Here is a 19,664-nt window from a genome sequence, read left to right on the forward strand (position 1 = left end):
TATGACTTCTCTGTGGAATTTAGTATTTTGCAAAGTGTCCTAGTTTTCACCTTATCTTTTTCTTTGGCAAATAACTTGAAATTCTGAGAATTACAATCCAATAATTTGGGGGCCATCATGTTAGCAAAGAAAATGTCAATGTGCGCTCTTGTGGCAGTTTTCTAAATATATACCCTTCATCACTGCTTGCAGAGAACACTAAATTATTATTTTATTCTTCTGTCACACATAAGGACATATAGTTCTTTAAAACTCGACCAAAAATTCCAAACGTTGCTTCCTAAAGGGAAGGGTACAGGCAAAATGCATAAACCACGTGACTGCATCTGACAAGCTGCAGATCTTGAGGGTCTTCCGAGACAGGCTATTAGACCCGGGCTGCTAAATGCAGACAATTATCAAACTGTAGCAAAGCATTAGAATTTCTATGTCTGGTGGATCAGACTTTTGTGGTTCAGTTGGGGCAGCCCACTTCCTTAACCTCCCCTAATCTGTTTGGATTTGGACCCTCAAGATCTGCAGAAACACAAGTCACTTTAAACACCACCAATTTAAACAAAAGAATCCCTTTCAGTTCCCTAGCACAGGGGTAGGCAACCTCGGCTCTTTGATGACTCATGGACTTCAACTCCCAGAATTCCTGAGTCAGCATAGCTGACTCAGGAATTCTGGGAGTTGAAGTCCATGAGTCATCAAAGAGCCGAGGTTGCCTACCCCTGCCCTAGCATGTAGCAAGAGCAGAAAGAGAAAAGGGGGGGGGGAAGCCTTCCTGCCCAAACAGGTCATTTTCTTACTCTTTCCACTTCTTAGGAACAGGAAAGCTTCCTATATTATCCCGCCTTCATTCCATTCCTCCCCCACCCTATGAAATTTAAAAGTAAACAAAAACACCAGTAAATGCAATCCCACGACAACTAAACGTGTGTGCCCGAATAGAGTACTGCCCATCAGGGTGCAAGTAAGGAAAGCGAGCGGGACAACCGGATCCCTGGCTAGGCGCACGTCGCAGTGTTGTTGCCGGAACGGAACCTCGTGAACCCAAATAGTCCCCTCAGCAGCGCAAGAAACGGGAGGTCTCATTAAGCCGCCCCGCTCCTTTCACTTCAGTGGAGAAAGTGCACGGGGGGGGCAGTTGTTTTGTTGCGATCACCCCAAATGAGAAATTAAAACTTCTTGGAAGTGATAAGAGCAGTGGCGTAGCGTGGGGGGTGCAGGGGGGGCCGGCCGCACCAGGCGCAACATCTGGGGGGGTGCGCTCGCACTGAGCTGCTCAGGGAGCCCCAAGGGCTGCACAGAGTTGGCTTGGCTCTGCTCTCGAGCTGCTCTTTCTTGCAAAGCGAAATGAGTCCGGCAGGTGAGATGGGCGGCCACATAAACTGAATAAAATAAATAGAAGCGGCCAACTCTCCGCCCAGGCTCAGGCCAACCGCAAGCGCCCCGCAGGCGCCCTGGCAGGTTTGGCCGAGCGAAGACGGACCCGCTGGCCGGCCGGCCTAGCTTCGTGCGCATGCGTGGCTTTATTTAGCGGGGCTCACGTGCGAGCTTGAATGCAGCGGCTCTTGCAGGTCGGAGCCCTGCCCAGCCGCCCTCGAGAGGGACCCGGAAGCATCCCGCATGCACGCGACTCTTCTTGGAAAGTCTACGCCGCTGCGGGGCGCATCTTTTCAGCAGTGCCATGACGTCACCGCCCGCCCGCCCCTCTATTTCCGCTTCCGGTTGCCTTGCCCCGCCCCGGGTGCTGACAACCCACGCTACGCCACTGGATAAGAGAGGATGATCCCAGCATAGTCTACCTTCTTAGTCACGGAAAACACCAGACAGGGCTATTAGCAGTTAGCCCGGTCGCCTTTCTCCCCCTTTCCAGGATAGGGCAGGTCAGAAAGCCCCTTCTGACTATCTATCTATCTATCTATCTATCTATCTATCTATCTATCTATCTATCTATCTATCTATCTATCTATCTATCTATCTTTATTTTATTTTATTTTATTTTATTTTATTTTATTATTTTATTTTATTTTATTTTATTTTATTTTATTTTATTTTATTTTATTATTTTATTTTATTTTATTTTATTTTATTTTAATCCCAATTATATCCCGCCCTTCTCCGAAGACTCAGGGCGGCTTACAAGCTGAGCAGTAGCCTTCATTCTATGTATATGCCTGCTTATTAGGGCTTTCATACACCCCCTAGACCAGGGGTAGGCAACCTCGGCTCTTTTATGACTCATGGACTTCAACTCCCAGAATTCCTGAGTCGGCTCAGGAATTCTGGGAGTTGAAGTCCATGAGTCATAAAAGAGCCGAGGTTGTCTACCCCTGCCCTAGACGAAACAAACAAGCCCGGGCAAGAAGGCCCCGCCCACTCTCATTTATTCTTTCTCAATCAATTTATTCTGAAGGAAGCAACGCCAAACTACACGAGCTGGGTTCCAAAAGCCAGGGGACATCTCTCTCCAAATCAGGTTGCGGAAGGCTTTTATCGCGCCTTCAGCCTCGAGGGGAAACAGTCCCGCTAGCTAGCTAAAGGGAAATGAGATCAGCTCCCAAGTCATTGCAGAACTGGGCTTGGTCTCGGCTTATAGACAGTCCGGTGCCGTAGCTCTAACTTCCTCCTTCCACAGACGGCTATGGGGTGCCGGACTGCGCTGCTGTATATCTGCCTAGCGTTGCACTCGGTGGGCGAACAGGCGCAGGCGAGTAAGGACCGCAGGGAAGAGGCTGGAAGCGCGGATCTCCTGAGCCCCCGGCAGTACGAGCATTTGCAGAGGCAGCTCGGGGCCGTGCGGGACGTTTCCCGCCGGTACTGGCACTTGCTGGCCTGCCAGTTGTGGCAGGAAGGCTGCGAGGAAGAGGAGGAAGGGAGGACGCAGCGCGAGGAAGAAGAGGAAGGCAGCAGAGGCATCCTGGAACAGCACGGTAGGGATTTTTTTTTCCTCCCTGGCGCTTCCTTTATTTCTCACTCGCGAATGGCTGCCGATTTCACACTTGCAGCCTTTAGCTCCCAGAATTCTTCCAGTGGTCTCTATGGAAGAGAGGACGCGGAAGGAAGGAAGTGTGCTGCTCTTTAATGCTGACTTCAACCCCATTTCTGAGTATATTCGGAACGTGGTGTTACAGCTCAAGAGGGCGTAGAATTAATTCCGTTTTGCACTGTTATTTTAAAGCTTGGGGATTCAGTCGGATATATCTTCCTCCCTATAAGAGATGCCCAAATAAATTGATTAAAGGATAAAGTAAAAATGCTCCGTGAAAGCCCACAAGGTTTTACTAACATCGTATAATTTATAGGTTTAATAAATGATTTTATTCTGATTTATCTAGGTATTTTGGAATACCTTTCATATTGCTCTGAGACAATTGTAGAAGTAAAATGTCAAACTTTACAATCAAGTAGCAAGTCCATTGCCCCTTTACAGTGTGGGAAGTCAGCTCCCCAGAGAAGGAAATATTAAGAAGGGCAGAAAAATATATTTCCTCAAAGGATCTTGAAGAGGCAGGAAAGCATGCCCAGTTTTTCTTGATAGCTCCAGGTCTCCCTCCCCCAAGCAGTTCTGTAGAAATGCAGATGTAAATCCAGGAAGGTTGAGGTCCCCAGCTTGGAGATTAAGAAGACAAAGACACCTAAAATCTACATACCCCAGCCCCAGGGAAGCAGGACATAACCTTTGGACATAATAGGATTAACCCATCACCATCAGAATACCAGAAAGGGCAAACCCAGACTCCGCTCAGAATACATGACACAGGAAATAGCCTCAAACGGGAACAGGAAGCAGCTCCAAACAAAAGGCCCCAGGGCGTATAAAAACCCACTCCCTTTTTTTCTGCCAGACCATCTTCCTGTCTGGTTCTCCTCTTCAATAAACTACAACCTCCTTCCCAAAGCAGTTGCCATGTTTATTCCCAGCTTGGATGAACCATGATGAAGACTTGACTTTCAATAATAGTATTGCTCTCTGTAAAGCAAAACCAACTTTATATGTGCAGCAGAATGACAAAAGTAAAATCCTATGATGACCAGGTAGAACAGACACCATGGGCCATGAAAAAAATCCTCAAAAGCCTACTGAAAAATGGATTGGATTCTTTATTCTCCTAATAGTGAGCTAACCCTATAGAAAACAGCTCTCAAACAAAGACATGACAATGAATAGGACACCAGGGGAGAAACACTAATCCAATTCCAATTTCATCTGAATTACAGTAGTGGAAACTTTCCATGTGCGGCCTCTTATTTTTAGCAAAATTTATCCATCCAAGACTTAACCGCTTCCTTCCTTCTCTAGAACAGTGTTGTTCAGCTTGGCAACTTTAACAGGCCTGGACTTCTAGATGCCGGCCTTGCTGGGAATTCTGGGAGTTGAAATTGTCTCATAAAGGTGCCAAGGTTGAGAAATATTTTTTCTAGAACACAGAGATGTTCTCTGCCCATGTGTGGTCTACTTCTACAATTTCTTCATTGTGGGTGAAAGAGCAGAAAAGGATCATAGGGAACAAACAGGCTTGGTTTTCTTGTTGGGTTTCTTATAGCTTTGTATCTGTGTGCTGAAATCCCTGTGTCCTTTCAGTTGGCTATCCCAGGCTGGCTGGTTTAGTTCAGTGTTAAAAATAATAGTAACCCCTCAAAAGTGGAATTACACTTGTAGGAGAAGTATAGTAGACAAAGCTGCTATTGCGCTTGCAGCAGAAATGAAAAGAGAAAGAGTTGCCATGTAGTGTTGGTTACTTTGGGCAAGTGAATAGTTGTTCATCAGATGCAATGAAAATATAATAGCTAATAGCAAGATTTGGAAAACAGACTGAGGATAGGGAAAAAGTAGAAGATTTTCCAAGCGAATTGCCTAGGAGCAATTCAAATTTTTCTTTTCCCGATCTGGTTCTCTTACATTTTAGATTGGAAGATACCCATGGTAACTGAATTAGTCTCTACCTGGTACTGTGGCTTTGGCAGGTGCTGCCCAACAGGAGACTGCAGAGTGGTCAACAATATCACAGGTAAAGACTTGGCTTTCTTCTTATTTTAATTCCTCCCCTCCTCCATATTAAAAATACTGCATTACTGAAGATCAGCATTTATGCTTCTGAAATTTAGGAGTGTGATCTGGGAATGCTACACAGCTTTATTTGGCTCAAAGGCCGATCATCTCTGCCTTAGGCACTGTGGATTTTGTTTTATTAAAAAATAAGTTGTAGCACACAATACTCTTTTCCCAACTGCATCTCTCTAGTACAATACTATATCTTTCTGGAGGATGACAAGGCTATAAAAACAAATTCTTTCCCTTGTAGTTCCAACAAACTAAAGTTGCAGTTCCTTTTTGATTTGACATACGTAGAGACCAATTCTTTCAGTTATAAATTAATGATTAAAACACTGAGATTGAATACATATTTGATCAAATTAATTGGGAAGAAATGGTGAACTGAAGATGACTCCACTAAAAGCAAGTAGATTGGCTCTTCATAATTCCTCTCCAGACAAGGAGAGGAGAGGAGATCACCCACAAGTGCTCCATACAGTTGCTTCTCCAGTCTTTGGTGGGTTTTGTGCTCTGGGAGATGAGGAAATAGCCATTTTGCTCAAACCACAATTGTCACCTTTAATAGAAACTGGGTTTGCATATTCTGATCACTTTCAAAAAAAAATTATTGATTGTTTTCTGTCTGGATTAATTCTGCAGGTTGTGTTATGTTTTCCAAGTTACTTGCTGAAGCAAAGGATCAGAGATAAGAGAAGAATTTACATAGAGAATACTTACTATCAGAAATCTTTATTTTCTGAAGGATCATTAGAGATTCCTCTCCCACATTAAGCGTATGTTCTTGCACAGCCACAAGAACTACTAATTTCCATAAAGAAAGAACAGTCAAGTGTTTTGACAAGTGGATTTTGGAGTCAATGCTACAACTTGTGGTTTTGCTGTGCTTTTATACAATCCTTATGCTTGATAATTCTACAGTTTCCAAGTGATATGCAAGAGATTCATCCTCTTTTTCTTTCCCACAGGCTTGGAACTGGTTCTGAGCCAACGGCTCCATGGCCAACATTTGGCAAAAGAAATTGTCCTGAAAGCTGTTCGGGGTTTCCTGGAAACACCACAGCCAGAGAAAGTGTTAACTCTTTCTTTTCATGGCTGGTCTGGAACTGGCAAGAACTTTGTAGCTCGTTTAATAGCAGAACATCTTTATCGAGATGGCCTAAAAAGTGATTGTGTTAAAATTTTCATCGCAGTACTTCATTTCCCTCATCTCAATTACCTGGACCTTTACAAGGTGAGAGGATATTTGTATATGGGGGGGAGAGGAAGGTGTTAAGTATAGTGCAGTTTTAGGAAGGGGCTGTTACTTAGGAGTCAAGTATGCAGAAGGTCTGTGAATCAATTCTTTTATTTAATTTAATTTAATTGTATTAGATTTATATACCACCCTTTCCCGAAGGACTCAGGGCGGTTTACAGGGTGTGTAAAATCAAACCAATACAAAACACAAAAGTTAAAAAAACAATTAAAAAGATTAAATTATCCCTGAAAATAAAAACCCCAGTTAAAAATTTTCAGCCTGGGCCGGAGAGCTCAAAGAGCCAAGTCTTCAGGTCCCGGCGGAATGAACGAAGGTCAGGGGCAGTCCTGAGCTCCACGGGCAGCTGGTTCCAGAGGGCAGGCGCACCCACAGAGAAGGCCCTCCCCCTGGGTGTTATCCGCCGGCAATCTTTTACCGGCAGCACCCTGAGAAGACCCTCCCTGTGTGAGCGCACTGGACGAAGGGAACTTGATGCTGGCAGCAGGTGTTCCCTCAAATATCCCGGACCCAAGCCATTCAGGGCTTTATAGGTCATCACCAGCACCTTGAATCTCACCCGGAGGGCAACCGGAAGCCAATGCAGCTCTCGGAGTAGAGGTGTTACATGGGAGTATCGGGAAACCCCCATCACAACTCGCGCGGCCGCATTCTGCACCAGTTGAAGCCTCCAAGTGGTCCTCAAGGGCAGCCCCATGTAGAGAGCGTTGCAGTAGTCTAAACGGGAGGTCACGAGCGCATGAGTGACTGTGCGTAGGGCATCTCGGTCCAAGTAGAAATGTACAAAATAAGGAACTTCCGAATTCCTCGATGTTTAGGGAACACAACATCAGTGAAATTTGAACATGTTACACCACATATCCGTACAAGTTGCCTTGATTGTCATTCCCATTGGTTTTAAAAAGCCCAGGATTGGCTAATTAACTTGAAAGTTGGCTATGTTCATACGAATCTTCCTATGTCGAAAGATCTGCTTGAGTTAATCCTGCTGAGTTCTCCCTCTCTAGGAAAGGGCATATTGGCAGTGGCTTGTCCTTAGAGATCCAAACAAAATAGTGTAGCTTGACAAGACTAGATCAAAGCACATGAGATATTTACTTTGGCCCAGAATACAAAATAGTAGGACAATGTCATTGATCTAAAGGATGGTCAAAGAAGAGGTCAAAGTTTAAAAGTTTGGTAGAGCAATCTGAATCATTGGCCCCTATTAATAGAACAACCAGTTAGGTGGCATAAAAATTTAATATTTCATGATTGGCAGTCAGCAGTCGGCCAGATCTTTAGATTGGAGTTGGCATTTTTGTCTACTTCTCAACTTCTGACCAAGGATCTGGGATAGACAGATGGTGTTTAATAATATTAATAATATTCCTCCCAAGTCTTGCTGTTATCTGCTTAGCCTGCTAGTTTTTTATTGGTTTTGTAATCCTTTGCCTTTCCATGTTTCTTCTCTGTTCAGTTGTCTTTCTTGAGGGCCAGTTTAGTTTCTCCAATATTTCATACGCCTTTATGGCATACCATGAATGATTGTGAATGATTATGACTTTATGGTAGGGGTCCCCAACCCTCGGCCGTGGCTCACCTCTAGGCCTTGAGCTGTTTGGAACCTTGGGCTGCGGAGGTGATCAGTGAGCACATGTGCGTGTGCACGTGTGCTCCATTTGTGCAAGTGGTGGGCGCAAATGGAACTATGCATGTGCCTACCGCTTGCTTGGAACCATCCCCTCTCCTACCCACCCCTCGCCAGTCCATAAAGCTGAAAATGTTGGGAACTCTGCTTGGCATCTTCTTCACTCTCCTCAAATATTCTTCCAATGCTTATCCAAGTAGCTAAGCATTTCAAACTAAAAAAAATGTCCAGTTGCCATGACTCAGCTTCCCAACAACTATACCTAAATGACTGACAATCTTCAATGACAATTTGAAAGTTGTTAGTAAGCCGGTAACTGGCTTGTGGTTGCCAGGTGTTGCCCCTTTTGTTGGATCTTTCATTATCAGGTAGATTTTGCCAGACGTTAGCCAATCTTCAATTTCACCTGCTGGTAGTATATTGTTAAACTGCTTGGAAATGATTAAGTACAGACCAATCATGTCTCAACCAAAAGCTATGCAGTTACCCTTTTCTCTATTTCTGATCTTGTTACAGAATAGAATGGAATAGGAATAGGATAGAATAGAGAATAGAGAATAGAATAGAATAGAATAGAATAGAATAGAATAGAATAGAATAGAATAGAATAGAATAGAATAGAATAGAATAGAATAGAATAGAATAGAATAGAATAGAATCTTGGAGAACTTTTAGTCAAGCCCCCTGCTCAAGCAGGAGAACCTATACCATCTCAGACAAGTGACTAGCCTTTTAAAAAAAATCTCCAGTGATGGAGCACCCACAATTTCTGAAAGCAAGCTGTTCCACTGGTTAATTGTCCTCACTGTCAGGAAGTTTCTCCTTAATTCCAGATTGCTTCTCTTTTTGATCAGTTTCCAACCATTGTTTCTTGTCCTGCCCTCTGGTGCTTTGGTGAATAACGTGACCCCCTCTTCTTTGTGGCAGCCCCTCAAATTCATTTTAATCTCTTTTTTTAAAAAAATTACCCACCTCCTTTAGCCAAGGCTGCATTTTTATTTAATTTCATCGTTATTCGTGTCTGTTCACTCAGGTCCAGCTAACAAAACAAATCACTGAGACAGCCCAACTCTGTGAACAATCCTTGTTCATCTTTGATGAAGCAGAGAAGCTTCACCCTGATCTCCTCAAGGCCCTCAAACCATATGTGGGTCACAGTGGGAACACTGACAAGGTTCATTACCGGCGGTCCATCTTCTTTTTCCTAAGGTAAATTTTGTTTTGAGTGTAAGAAACAAATTTGTTTTGAGTGTAAGAAACAAATCCTAAGTCATATATTCTGGGGACTTTTCAGAGTATTAAAAGACCTTTGCTTTTAATACTGACAGTCATCCAGGGTAAAAAAAAATGAGGTAGAAAAATCTAGAAACATATGAAGACTTCCACAAGTTTATTCAAAAGCTCTTCCTAAAAAAACTTTCTTGCCACTTCCATCAACAGATCCTGAGCTGTACTTTCATTTGGTCTAGCTCAGACATATCAAACACAAGGCCCACAGGGCAGATCCGACCCACGAAGTGGCTTCATGTTGCCCACAAAGTGATCCTGGAAACAGTGAGGGAACAGCCCCAATTTTGTGGTGGCCATCTATGCTGAAACGCATTCAATCTTAGCTCCACAAGGCTGTCTGGAAACAGTGAGGGACTGCTCCCTGCCATGTTGGCCCCGCCTCCTAGACGTGCACTGGGGAGGTGTCACCCTTTGTGAGGAATGAAGAAATGCACCATTGCTGGAAGTGGCCAACAAATGGCCCTCACCTATTTCACATATTCGGCTTGGTGGGCTCTGGGGGAGGGGATGCAAGTGAGCAGCATGAGAGTTGATGTTACCTGTGCAATGCCGCCCAGCCCCCAGCCTATCCAGTTTCAGCAGGCAGCGGGGCGCTCTCCTCACAGCACAAAGAGCTGAGCCAGGTGGTGCAAATCTGACAAGAAGCACAACACCACTGTGAGGAGTGTGTGGTGCTGCCTGCCGAAATTGGGCAGGCTGGGAGACGTTGCGCTTCTCTTCAAATTCGCACCGCCCAGGTCAACCTCTTGGTGCTGTGAGAACACCCTGCTGCCTGCTGAAACCAGGTAGGTGGGGGCTGGGTGGCTTTACACAGGTAACGTTGACTCTCATGCTCCTCGTGATGTCCCCTCTTCCAGAGCCCACCAAGCCGGATATGTGAAGTAGGCGAGGGCCATTTTCTGGCCACTTCCAGGCGATGGTGCATTTCTTCATTCCTCACCAATGGTGACACCTCCCCAGCTGCGTTTCTTGCCTGTTTTTTCCCCTCCCTCATCTCAATTATTTTCCCACCACTCTGTTCTTAGGAAGGGAGGGAGGGTCTGAGGGAAGTCCTGCCCTGCTGCCATTTCACCATCCCCTTGCCCCCTCCTCCTGGCCTATCCTAGGGGGTCTCCCATCCTATTGGTAAGGATGCTTTGGATACAAAACCGGGTCTCCTCACATGGAGAGGGAGTGGGCCTCCCTCTGACTTTGCACTCGTACCCATCATGAGCATCCTGGCTAAGGAGAGCAAGCACAGCAGCAGCAGCCTTGAGGTAAGTGCAGCTGGGTGCCCCCTTGAAGTGGGGCTGGGCTTGGTGCCGCAGGAACTTGAGGGCCAGGCTGGGTGTTTGACCTCTGCTGCCCAGAGCTCCGGGCAGCCCGTGCCACTGTCCAATCCTCCCGCATGGCCTGAGAGGGACAATGAGGCTCCTCCAGTGGACCATGCCTTGGCACTTGCCCTGGTCCCACCCCTCTGTTCCAGAGACCCTTGGATCTGCCCTACTTCTGCCCAGGCCCACACAGGCACCCTTGATGCGAGCGATGTAAAGCTGGCCATGCCCACCCAGTAGGTCACACCCACCAGAGCTATGCCCACCCAGTAGGCCACACCCACCCTAGCCACACACACACACACACACACACACACACACACACACACCGAGGGCAACCACAATGCTGATGCAGCCCTTAGTGAAATTGAGTTTGACACCCCTGCTCTAGCTTAAAAGCTGAACTTTGCAAAAGCAGTAAGATTTGCTTCTGTCCTTTTACAAATTCTGTATAGTGCAAGTACAGAAACATACAGGAGAGGTTCATTTTGTTCTCTGACTCTACTGTCTATAATGTTGCTGATATTTAAGGATTCCCTTTAGAGAGGGAAGACTCGTGTTCTTAAGAATACCGCTGTCTCTAATCAACTCCCCCTGTTACAATAAATAACATTTAGTATAAAATATTCATGCGGTCCGGGCACTAAGAATGAAATTCAGGAAAAAAGTTGTACTATGCTCAAAATTGCTCCTTTCCAATTAGATTTGAATATATTGATTTAAATCTAATTTGTAGGTGGCTGAATTTATTGGGGCTAAGCAGAGTCAGCCATGGTTAAGAACATGCTTTGGAAACTATCAGGACTGTAGGTCAGATTGAGAAATCAAAAAAATGCCCAGGAGAAAGCACTGTCAAACCGTTTCCATATTACAGCGAAAAAAACTGCATGATTGTGATCAGGTAGTCAACAGTAGTTTTATTAAGCAAAAGGATATATTTACCTTTGCCTCACATCCAAAAAGAAGCTTTGACCATTAATTAAAATCTCACCTACCTTTATTAAAAGCTGGCTTGCTGATAACAATAATTGAGTTCGAAAAGCAAATAACAGTGGTACCTGGGTCCTCATGCTCCACGTCTTTATCTCACTCCAGAAAACAGGAGGTTAAAATGTACATAGGATTGCAGAAAGATTGCCTATCCTTAACATTCCGCCACAAGCCCTTCTGGGAAATACAAGTGAATTCAAGCTGATTTTAGTTTATCAGTAGAAATGAGAAACTTTCACCCTTGGGACTTTCTTGTACAATGACTAACAATGTTGCCCTGTGATACTATTGTGAATACTGGACAAGACAGCTTATGTATTAAGGTTATATTTTGCTGCAACTGCTAAATTCTGTTGATCAGTGAGATACAGATAGTCCTTGGCTTATGACCACAATTGAGCCAAATATTTTCATTGCTAAACAAGACAGTTAAGTGAATATTGCTCCATTTTACAACCTTTCTTGCTTCAATTAAGTGAATCACTGCATTTTTCAGTGTTCTAACTTTGAATGATCACTAAACAAATGGTTGTAATTTGAGGACTACCTGTAATTTTTTTTTTTATTCAGCAACACTGGTGGCAACATCATCAATAAGGTGGCCCTGGATTCCTGGCAAGCTGGTCAAGCTAGAGAGGAGATCACCATGGAACATTTAGAACAATTCCTGCGGAGAGACCTGCTGGATGGCCCAGGTGAGTTGCTGCTTGTCCCTAAGGCTTTACCACCACCGCAGTTCTAACTTCAGTAGTAATGCACTTTTTGTCTTTTGCAAGATATTAATTGAAGGCAAATGTGAAGTTACATTCACAAATAATATCAGTGCTTTAAAAAATGTTAATTTTCACCATTCTAATTGGAGGGATCTGTTAAACTTACTGTGGCAAGCCAATAGGTTTTATTTTTCCTCAGATGTAGGAAATTTCCCTTCTCACCTGCAGATTAATAGGCACTCACAAAAGATACGAAGGCATGTTAGTCTAAAAGAAGATATTACAGCATCTTAATATGTTTTGTGACATAAGCTTTTTTTGAACTAGGTATCTTATTCATCTACTCTGGCAAATGTAAACAGAGATATTAGTGGGAAAGAGACCTAAATCTTGAGTTTAGAGGGAAATGAAATGCAGTAACATTAAAACTAACCATCTACAAACACGTAGTGTCTGTTGAATCTGGTGATACCTTCCTTGTAGCTTGGTAAATGAATAGGCCCCTTTTTCATGCCTTAGCTTAGCTGACTCAAAGAAGGAGAAAGTGGGTTTTTATCAACAGGTACAGATGACCAGTGGAACAGTTTTTAGTCTCTAGCTAGCCAGGTCTTCCAAACTGAGATGAGAGAAGAAGATTAACACTCTCAACTAGCTATAGGAATGGGATGAAGTCCCAAAATATCCCAGGAAACAGGACTTTCCTAGATATTCCATTTCCATTTCTTTGTGTGTTTTGCTCTACAACAGGGGTCTTCAAACTTGGTCCTTTTATGACTTGTGGACTTCAACTCCCAGAATTCCTCAGCCAGGCATGTTGGCTGAGGAATTCTGGGAGTTGAAGTCCACAAGTCATAAAAGGGCCAAGTTTGAAGACCCCTGCTCTACAAGATAAGAGGCGTTAAATAGAAAGAGGCGGAGTAAGACTTATCCCTAAATTCTGCTGCAATGGCTCCATTGGTAAAGCTGCTAGAAAGTTTTCAGTTTGCTTTTGTCCAGTTGACAAAAGGGGGTAGGAGGAGGGACAGGAACAATAACTTTTCAGAGAGTTGGGAGGATTCTCAAAATTTCTCTTTTTAAAAGAATGGCTATATTGCTCAGCTGTGTCGTATGAACACAGCCATTTAGTTCTAAAATCTTATAACTACTGCTAATTTCATTTCCATCTAGCCTCCCTTTATTCTTTATACAGTTATTGCTGTTCAAAATAACATTTATTTCCATTGGATGAATTGGACAAATTCACAACTGTATTGTCATAATTTTGTTTGGTTTAACATGAATGAAAATATAAATATACAAATATGATAAAATTGCATAAAAATGAAATTAATAAAATTGTCATTTTTATCATCTTTGGTTTCTATGATATTTATTCATATGGATTTTCACATTTTATATCTGATTTTTTACATTGCTGTTTTATCTTGTTTGGTAATGCCCAAAGTTGCTTTTGGTGAGATGAACGGCTTATATAAATTTGATGAATAGTGTTCTTTGTTGTATTATTATATAAAGCTGCTCTAAATCTACAGCAAAATCAACAGCATTTGCCAACATAATCCTTTTTGGCCACTACTTTGCTTCCTCTTCCTCTTCATAACATTGTCTTTTCCTGCCACATTTCAATTGCAAATGTATGGGAACAAAGATAGCCAGGAAAATGGTTGAAGCCTGGGAAATGGGCCCCTTGTCAGTCAAGAGGAGTGCTGTCAGCTTATCAGGTACTTAGGACCAGAGGACTTGGTAGCACAAGGAAAAAACAGCCAGTCGCCAGCCATCAACACACCAATCAACCAGTAGAAAGGCGCCACATAAATACGATGCATAGAAGGAATCCAAAACACACCTTCCAGTAGAGAAAAGTTCCCTGAGGATGTGCTCCAGCATTGTCTGAAAGTTCAAAAGACTAAACCTCTGGTCCTGGTGACTGATCCAGATTGGATCTTGCAACATTATCCTGGGACATGTATATTTGCCTTCATTCGTGAGAAATATGGGCAGCTGGTGCTTCAACAGTTTGGCTTTGGGAATCTTTCACAGCACGCAAGGCTTCCACTTATGAACTATGTTTCCTAAACCCATGCTGTCTGGAAGGGGTCGTTCCACACAGCCTACAATACCGACCACCAGTCAACTCCCAAGATGAGCAGACCTATGGCAAAAGCGTTCAGCAAATGTACCGTATGTTAGAGGTATTAATAAATGACTGCCATCTAAGCATCTGTCAATATACCTAAGGGGCATTGTCTATCACAACCTGAAGAAGAATTAGTCATCAACCTAGGAAATGTTATTAGGGCCCTTGTAAAAGAAAAACAGGCGAGAAAAAGGAAACAATTGGAAGATAAAATTCAAAAGTTAATTGAACATGATGAGAGGCTTAACACATGAGAGGCCTCATCAACAGAATTTATAGCAGCATGTTCAACAGAGTAGAGATAGAACAGCCAGAAAAAATATGCCATATATTGTCAGTGCTGGTTGCACACAAACCAAACAATATACTCAACCCAACAGAGCAACACATCTTGAAAGACCTGAAACAAGATCAGGACATTATTTTATCAGCAGATAAGGGCCGGTCAAGAGTGGTGATGAACCGCACAGATTATGGAATGAAGGCTTTCACTCTGCTCAATGATTTCTCACCTTTTAGGACAGCAAAGACATTAGAGATGAGAACAAAGGCCTCCCAACTGAATGCTCATCTCAGCCAACTCAAACAAAACAATTGCATAACAGAGAAGGAATGGTAGAAAATGAGAGGAACAGATGCTGCTCCAGCAAGATTCTACGGACTCCCCAAGATACACAAAATAGGGGTCCCCCTCAGATCTATTGTAGCACTACAAGGTACCCCTACCTACAACCCTGGCTAACAGCTGTCACAATATTTTAGGCTTCCTGACTCCATCCTCGGAGTGCACAGTCATATCATCCACACAATTTTTGACAAAAGTACAAGGCTTAAATGTGGCTCCTGATGAAATCATGGTCTCCTTTGACGTAGTGTCCTTATTTACATCCATTCCTCTTCACTTAGCACACAAAGTAATAGATAAAAAACTAGACAAAGAGTACAAATCAGATCAGAATAACCTAATCAAGACACACATTATAAAGCTATTCCAGTACTGCCAACATCCTATTCACATTCAAAAGGGAAATGTATGAGCAAATAAAAGGATCCCCAATATCAGAAGCCATTGCAGAAGCTGTCCTGCATGAACTAGAATACTGTGGATTTGAAAACTACACACCTAAAGTAGATCAGGGGTGTCAAACTGCCGGCCCATGGACTGGTTGCATCATATGGAGGCCACGCCCACCTCAGCTCTGATAATGCAAAAAAAGTCACGATACATTGTGACACGTCACGTGACATGGTGAGTTTGACACCTGTGCAGTAGATCAGGGCTTTTCAACTTTTTCACCCATTGTACCACTTTTAGGATATGGCAACATCCGAGTACCACTAGTCGCCTAGCAAGGTATCAAAAAGTTGATGACCAAAACAAAAAAAAAGGAAAAAAAGTGATGAAGTACAGGTAGTCCTCGACTTACAACAGTTTGCTTAGTGACTGTTCAAAGTTACAATGGCACTGAAAAGTGTCCCCCAAGCCACAGCCGAACAAGACACCTGCCTGCCTGCGCTCTTCCTCCTGTCCGAGGTTTTCATTGTTATGAGCATTTATTTCTGTTGAGGATTGGCAGCAGGGGTGGGTGGGTGGGGTGTTTTGTTTTTATTCCCCCCCCCCTCTGCTGGGTGGTTGCAGCAGGTTTTGGTCACTTCACATGACCCTGGGACACTGTGACCGTCATAAATATGAATCAGTTGCCAAGCATCTGAATATAAATCACAAGACCCTGGAGATGCTGCAACATTCCAGCTGATCGGTGCTTCTTCTGTTGACCCGGAATTAGGGGACAGTATAGGAAATATCAATTGTGAATGTGCAGATGGCCCTACTATTTTTGGGCTCTTGCAAAGTCCTGGATGCAAAGTCATGAAAGGCCAGCAAGGAAAATGCCCAATGTCCTAACCCACCCAAGAACATACGATATCTTTAGGGAAACACCCCAAAGGGAACATGTTTGTTACTTCTGCTCTCTTATCTACAGTATGCCAGACTTACAGGGTGAAATCTTTATTGTATGCGTGTCAGCTTTGCTGGGTGGCTGTATATCACTTCTGGGCTGAGCAGAAGCGCCAGGATCAGCGCCGAGCTCCAGCTGGAGCCTGGTGCTGAGCCTGACCTTCCACTGAGCCCTGACAGCCCCGAAGAAGAGCTGATCCTGGTGCTTCTGCTGAGCCCTGACAGCCCTGCAGCTCCAGACATCTCTCGCTCAGGCTTGTGCGGTGCTGCCACCAGTTCAGCTCATTCCCCTCCCCCGCTACTTTTTTAGGATGATCGTGTACTACCTGCCAGGTGCCAATGTACCACAGGTGGTACCCGTACCACTGGTTGAAAAGCCCTGCAGTAGATGAATGACATGTTTGTCATCATCAAAAGAAATGCACTGAAAGAGTTTCATACCTTCCTGAACTCCATCTTCCCAGACATACAATTCATAATGGAGGAAGACACGGCTAAACAATTACCATTTTTAAATGTGCTTGTCAACAGACAGGAAGATGGAAACCTAGAAACCATGGTTTATTGCAAGGCCACCATCAATCCACTCATTCTTAGTTTCAACAGTAACCATCCAGTGTCACACAAAAAGAGTTGCGACAAACCCACTGTAATACCCAGCAAGCTAAAGAACTGAAGAGAAGGTACCTATGTGAAAAATTCAGGCAGAAAGGGTACCTCCTCATAAGCTTTATTACAGGAGGCCTGTGCAACATGTAAGAAAGAGAAATGAAGAAAGAAGGTATAAGATCAACCACATGGCACACCCTGCCATGCATCAAAAGCATTTCAGAAGCAGTAGAACTCAGCTTCTGAGGTCTCCAAGTGGGCATCACACACTGCCTAGAGAGTACCATATGAGGACCAATCATGCATTGCAAAGATTGCTTGGAGATGGAGATACTTCCAATATAATCTACAGATCCCCTGCATGAATTGCCCTAGTGACTATGTAGGACAGATGGGGAGGAAGCTAACGATAAGATTGCAAGGACACAAGCAAGTGGTCAGACCAGGAGACCCAAACTCATTGGTAGCCTCACATGCAGTGAACAATGACATACATTGTTTTGGAGCTATTAATATTGTTGGCCATGCAAGTACAAAGATAGCCAGGGAAATGATTGAAACCTGGGAAACAAGCCCCCTGTCAGTCAAGAAGACTGCTGATTTACCACTAGCTTATCAGGTACTTAGGAACCAAGGACTTGACAGCACAAGGAAAAAAACAGCCAATGTCCTGCCATCAATACACCAATCAACTAATAGGAAGGCACCACATAAATATGATGTATAGAATAACCCAAAGCACATATTCTGGTAGAGAGGTTCTCTGAGGCTGGGCTCCAGCACAAGTCCAAAAGCTCAGAACACTAAACCTCTGGTCCCCAGTGACTGATCCAGATTAGATCTTGCAATATAGATTTTTCACAGTTGCTGATATTGTCTTAAAATAGGCCATGTGTGCCAAAGGTACTATAAAAATAAACTATTTTTTGCCTCCCCAGTAATGCCAAGTAACTAATTACTGTCTACCCTGGTCAATAAGTAAGAAGCAGGAGATACCAGATGACATATCTTTTTTCCCCCAGATGCCGACAACTGCCTTCTTCAAGAGAACCTCATAGACTTTCTGGTACCTTTCCTACCTTTGGAATATCACCATGTGAAGCTCTGTGCTCGTGATGCTTTTCTTGCTCGAGATCTACAGTTCACTGAAGAGATGCTAGATGAGGTTGCAAGGACGTTATTCACTCCCAATAAATTATTTTCTGCTCAAGGTTGCAAATCAGTATCTCAGCGTATAAACTACTTTCTTCTTTGACAGGGGAAGGTAAAGAAGATTGCAATTGAGTTTATTCTATCTTATACGAGGGACACATATTTTATTTATTACACTAACTAGTATAATTTTACCTATATTCCTCATATTATTGGGGTTGCCCAGCTAAAAAGGTAAGAAAACTCCATTATGGATATGGAATCTACAGGAATGATAGTACTGAAAATAGTAATATATCCAGAATATTTTTTGAATACTGGTAAGAAATGATGCCTTTGGGTTACATATTGTTATCCATTATATTGAGTAGGTTTTTAGACAACCTGGGTAGAAGACCCCCATCTACAAGATGTGAGACGGACTTAATTTTATTTCCAGGTCTTAGTTGACAATGATTTGAATCAAGCAACTTCCTAGTCTGCATTCTTAGCGTATGGCTAGGTGAGGAGCTATCCTATTCACTTGCAATGCAATCTACCTCTTCTTCCACAATCCTTGTGTCGAAATAAGGTATAAAGGAAAGATTTTGTCCTTTATTAGAGGCCTGGTGTCAATTTTTGTTTTATATATATTTAGTATCAATTTTTAAATATAATTACATGTGCTAAAAATTGCACTTTTCAGAATGTATATATCAAGGCAAAATATGTGCCGTTCTTTGTATTATAACTTTTATAACAAGACCAATGTACTTCTAGCCCAGCACTGAAATTGAGCAATGAGGTTCCAGTTCTGTGTGATAAACACTCTTTGCATAAGCCACTATTTGCTGGTATTGCACTTCTGTTGTCTTTGTAGCTTAAAATGTTAGGTGGAGTGTTGCTTTGGCACTGGCATTCAGAGCAGGACACTTACTTTGTCAGAGTAAATGTAACACAGATTTAGCTGGTCAGATATACTCGGTTTGTAAGAGCTATGTATGTACACAGACTGAACACAAATTTAAGTTTCGAAAAATACACAAACCTCGTGCAAAACTGAACCATATGTGGATGACCAAGTGACTTTGAGGCAACATAAGTGTCCCCAGAATCTGATCCTACTACAATCCCTATTTAGAGGAAGAAATGTTATAGATTTTAGGGCAAATGATAGAAATTGAGTCTCTAGGTTTCACATTTTAGGAATAATGTTTCACAATTGTAAAATATAGGAGCTCTCAGGCACATTTGCCATTATAGTAAGTACATGAACTGTGCCTGACCTTTCCATTACAATTACCTCCACTTAAATAAGTGATCTCTTCCTGAATTTTTCTCTGTATCACTGTTTTCTTCCCAAAAATGCTACCAGCAAGTTAAGAAGCCGAGACCTGTGATTTTAATTAACCAATTTTCAGCTGCTGCCTGAAACTGACGAAGTCTTTAGTCACTTTCACACATTTGGCTTTTGTTTATCTCCTATGCTGCTGGGAGCTCAAAGCTATGAGTAAGCTAGGGAAAAAACTGTTGCCAGTGTCCTTTCAATGTGTTTTTCTCATTGTGTACCTGCTTACTCTCTTGTAATC

General features: G+C 43.1%; 1 protein-coding gene across 1 annotated transcript; it reads left to right on the top strand.

Annotated features, from left to right (window-relative positions):
• Positions 1 to 2,536: 2,536 nt before the first annotated feature.
• On the top strand, positions 2,537 to 19,664 carry TOR3A (torsin family 3 member A). The gene is made up of 6 exons (XM_081322674.1): positions 2,537 to 2,921; positions 4,899 to 5,000; positions 6,013 to 6,278; positions 8,966 to 9,141; positions 12,096 to 12,220; positions 17,967 to 19,664. The coding sequence occupies exons 1-6, from the start codon at positions 2,633 to 2,635 to the stop codon at positions 18,197 to 18,199; spliced, it is 1,191 nt and encodes a 396-aa protein (XP_081178800.1). The 5' UTR covers positions 2,537 to 2,632; the 3' UTR covers positions 18,200 to 19,664.

Source organism: Vipera berus, assembly GCF_964194415.1.
Source record: "Vipera berus genome assembly, chromosome: 3".
Taxonomy (NCBI): domain Eukaryota; kingdom Metazoa; phylum Chordata; class Lepidosauria; order Squamata; family Viperidae; genus Vipera; species Vipera berus.